This window comes from Fukomys damarensis, unplaced genomic scaffold (genome assembly GCF_012274545.1).
Source record: "Fukomys damarensis isolate Sample0158 unplaced genomic scaffold, DMR_v1.0_HiC HiC_scaffold_38, whole genome shotgun sequence".
In the NCBI taxonomy this organism is placed as follows: Eukaryota; Metazoa; Chordata; class Mammalia; order Rodentia; family Bathyergidae; genus Fukomys; species Fukomys damarensis.
This window is the reverse complement of record NW_022900950.1, coordinates 78,226,624-78,230,013: the sequence shown is the minus strand read 5'-3', so window position 1 is coordinate 78,230,013 and position 3,390 is coordinate 78,226,624. Positions and strand designations below refer to the sequence as shown.

Here is a 3,390-nt window from a genome sequence, read left to right as displayed (position 1 = left end):
TTTACAAGGATTGTATCCCTAGAGCAATGCTCAGCCCATAAAGGGACGCAACAATATTTTTTTAAGCCAAAACGACTTCTTTTTTAGTAGTAGGACCTCACTATGCGGTCCAGGCTGTCTTTGAATTCCTGGGCTTGAGCGATCTTCCTGCATCAGCCTCCCAAGTAACTGGGACTGCAGGCGTGACCTCACGCCTGGCTGGTGTTGTATTGGGCATTGGAGTACTGTGTAAATGTCAGATGTATTCAATGTATTTAAGTGTGACACTTTGGGGAGAAAGGTATAACATCACTTTGGCTTAATCAGTAGCTTTTAGGTGTATGACTTGATTTAAACAGATTCACCAGAAAATCCCACTTCAGAAGTAAAAGCATTGTCTACCCATTAAACCTGTAGTAGCTGCTCTTTTATTTTGACTTTTCTCTCTCTTTCCTGTTTTCCAGAAAAGAGGCCCAGTTAGATGAAGAAGGACAGTTTCTCGTCAGAATAATATACGATGATTCCAAAACTTATGATTTGGTCGCTGCTGCCAGCAAAGTTCTCAGTAAGTTAGGCACAGTGTCCCTTCTGTGCCTCAGTTACCCATCTGAGCCCAGGGCAGTGTCTGCTTCAGGACTGCAAAGTATGGTTACACAAGTTGTATACTGCACAAACCTGGCAGGAGAGGTATTCACATGATGTTAGGCTCGGGCCCAGGCAAGCCCCAGTCTTCCTGTACGAAGTCTTTGCAGAAAGAAAAGAAAGCTGTCTCTGCTCACAGAAAGCCATCTTTTGGGGAAGAAAAAAAACATCGATACACAATGTGGTAACTTCAGGTACAGCATCAGCAATATAGAAATCACACAAGTGGGTTATGGGGAGAACGTTATCCTGAAATCTCTTGCAGTCTACAAGTCATGTTAGCCATTGGCAAAAGTGAGCGAACTGAGGTCCCCCACAGACAGTTGTTAGAAAAGGTATTATGGGAGAAATCGCCCTCAAATACCATCTCTGTTAGTCCCAAATAATTTAATTTAGCCAGGGATTTAGCTCAGTGGTTCGGGCACCTGCTTCACAAGCGCAAGGACCTGAGTTCGATCCCTTGTACCAAAACAAGACAAACAAACAAAAAAAGAATTTAATTTACACTGAGGGTGTAGTTTGCATGGACAGAAGGAAGCTTGGCAGAATGTAAGAGTTAGAGAAAAAATTGATAATAAAAGTAGTAAGCTTCATTAGTAATCAAGATGGAAGCAAATATGAAATAAATATCTAGTGGCATTGCGAGTAAAGATGTATGTATTTTCAGTCTGATGATGAAGTAAGATAACTTCTCCCTGAGAAGAGTTTGGCAACATCAGAATCTTTTTAAAATGTATTCAAACTCTCAAGGATTTTTTCCAAAAAAAAAGCTAGATGCCTTTGCACTAAGATTATTGTATAAATTTTTGTGTTAGAGCCAATTATCAGTAAATGCAGAAACCTATGTTTTCAGTAAGACAAGGATGAGTAAATCACTGCATCATACTTGAATAAGATAACAACTGAAGCTTTTAAAGAAAAATTACGGGGAAGAGTAAACTTTAGGAAGTATGAATCTGGATAGTAAGAAAAGAATAGGACACTCAGGTACATGTTTTGTTCAGTCAGGTTCATAAATATATCTATATGAAGAAAAATTATTTTGTATCAAAATATTCTTGTGCATTCTTGATGGTTTAAAATCTCTGTTTTTCAGAGTAAATGTTAATTGTTTGCTATAAAATGTCAAAATTAAGTAGTTCATTATATAAGCTGAGAGAACAGTTGCTTTGCTAGTAAGTACACATTTACATGGTTAACTTGTTAATACGTTGTTTTCCCAGATTTCTTTGCACTGTTCTGGCCAGAATTCTTTTGTTTTAGATCTGTGTCTGTTCCACCCAAAGGCTGTGGGCATTTTAAATCATTTTCATGTGCATGTATATTCATTCTTCTTATTAACACTATTCTACCTGTAATTGTGGCTTTTATTTCCTCTCAAACCTATGAAACAGACCTCAATGCTGGAGAAATCCTTCAAATGTTTGGGAAGATGTTCTTTGTGTTTTGCCAAGAATCCGGCTATGATACCATCTTACGCGTCCTGGGGTCTAATGTCAGAGAATTCCTGCAGGTGGGTAATTTCAGGACCTGGAATGCTTTAGCCCAGCCAGCAGGATTAGAGTATTTTGCTGCTAACGTGGAATCATAATGACCTTTTTCTGATTTACTGAGAATCATAGTTGTTAGATGATCTTGAGTATAATTTTGCACTTTTGCTTTGTATTTTTCTTCATTTCTAGCTGCTGACAGTGATTATGCTAATTGCAAATTAACATTCTCTTAGTGACTCCACCAAATCTGTTTTGATCTGTTCAGCTTTTTTTCTTTTGAAGGATCGTGAGTGCTAGTGGTGGTGGTTTTGTGTTTTCCTCGTATAATATGGTCTTGTACTTTAAAACATTGTGACTATATAGCATATACTTAAGCAGTACATCACTACTGAGGAATTCTTACCTGCAGTTTGCCAACTAGCACAGAGTACCAGCATTTCACACAGGTGTTCACGCACACGATACATTGCTATAGTTACATATCAGTGAATCTATTTGGGAAAGAAAAATAGGAAGCCTTCCAGTCAGTTTCAGGTGAAAGAGATAAAGTCACCAGAGGCCTTTGTCAATGTCTACTAAAAGTTGCCTGGACACGTTTTGCTAGTGAATTACCCGTTAGGTGAGAGCCCTCTCCTGGCTGGACTGTACCATCTCAGGCTCCGGCGTTTGGGAGACCCTCGTGCTGAAATGCTCTCACTTTGAAAATTATGTAGCTGTCTTACAGAATATTTCTCAACTGGCTGCTGAGCGCAGCCAGACCTTGCTGGAAAATGATGTCAGTGCAGGACCGGCTGGACGGGCGCCCAGTTCTAGGGAATGTAAACGACGTGCGGGCCAGATGCATTATTGATTTAACAGCCAAAATAAGAGCTTTAGTGTTTAATCAAAATGTCTGTTGTTTACATAGAGACATTTTTCTTATAAACTTAAAACAGCACTAAATCAAGATGGAAACTGCTTTGCAATGTCCTGCCTTACGGGTACTGAGCTGCTGGTGTCAGGAAGAGGCATTGCACTTCCCACAAAGTAGCAGCTGGGAAATCTTTGAAATTCAGCAGGTGGAATTTAAATGGATTGTTTCAAGTGGGTCGGAGCTGGGTACTTGAAGCTCTTGGGGGATTTTAGTTTTTTAATTCATATTTTAGTTTCTAATATTGTGTTGAGTAGCAGCACTTCATTGTAAGAATTAGTCAGCTTTCCCTTGCTTGGCCTGAACTTACATTCGCTGTCAGAGGCCAGAGCTGCTCAGCGAGATAGACTCAGAGAATCCAACTCC

At 39.6% G+C, this 3,390-nt stretch overlaps 1 protein-coding gene across 2 annotated transcripts in view; it reads left to right on the top strand.

The window, feature by feature from the left end:
• Positions 1-443: 443 nt before the first annotated feature.
• Positions 444-3,390, top strand: part of Gucy1b1 (guanylate cyclase 1 soluble subunit beta 1) — a 29,116-nt gene continuing 26,169 nt past the window's right edge. For both annotated transcript variants that reach the window (XM_010627978.2, XM_010627977.2), the window contains exons 1-2: positions 444-544; positions 2,016-2,134. In XM_010627978.2, the coding sequence (XP_010626280.1) occupies positions 2,042-2,134 (93 nt within the window). In that variant the 5' untranslated portion in view covers positions 444-544; positions 2,016-2,041. The remainder of the gene's footprint in view (positions 545-2,015; positions 2,135-3,390) is intronic.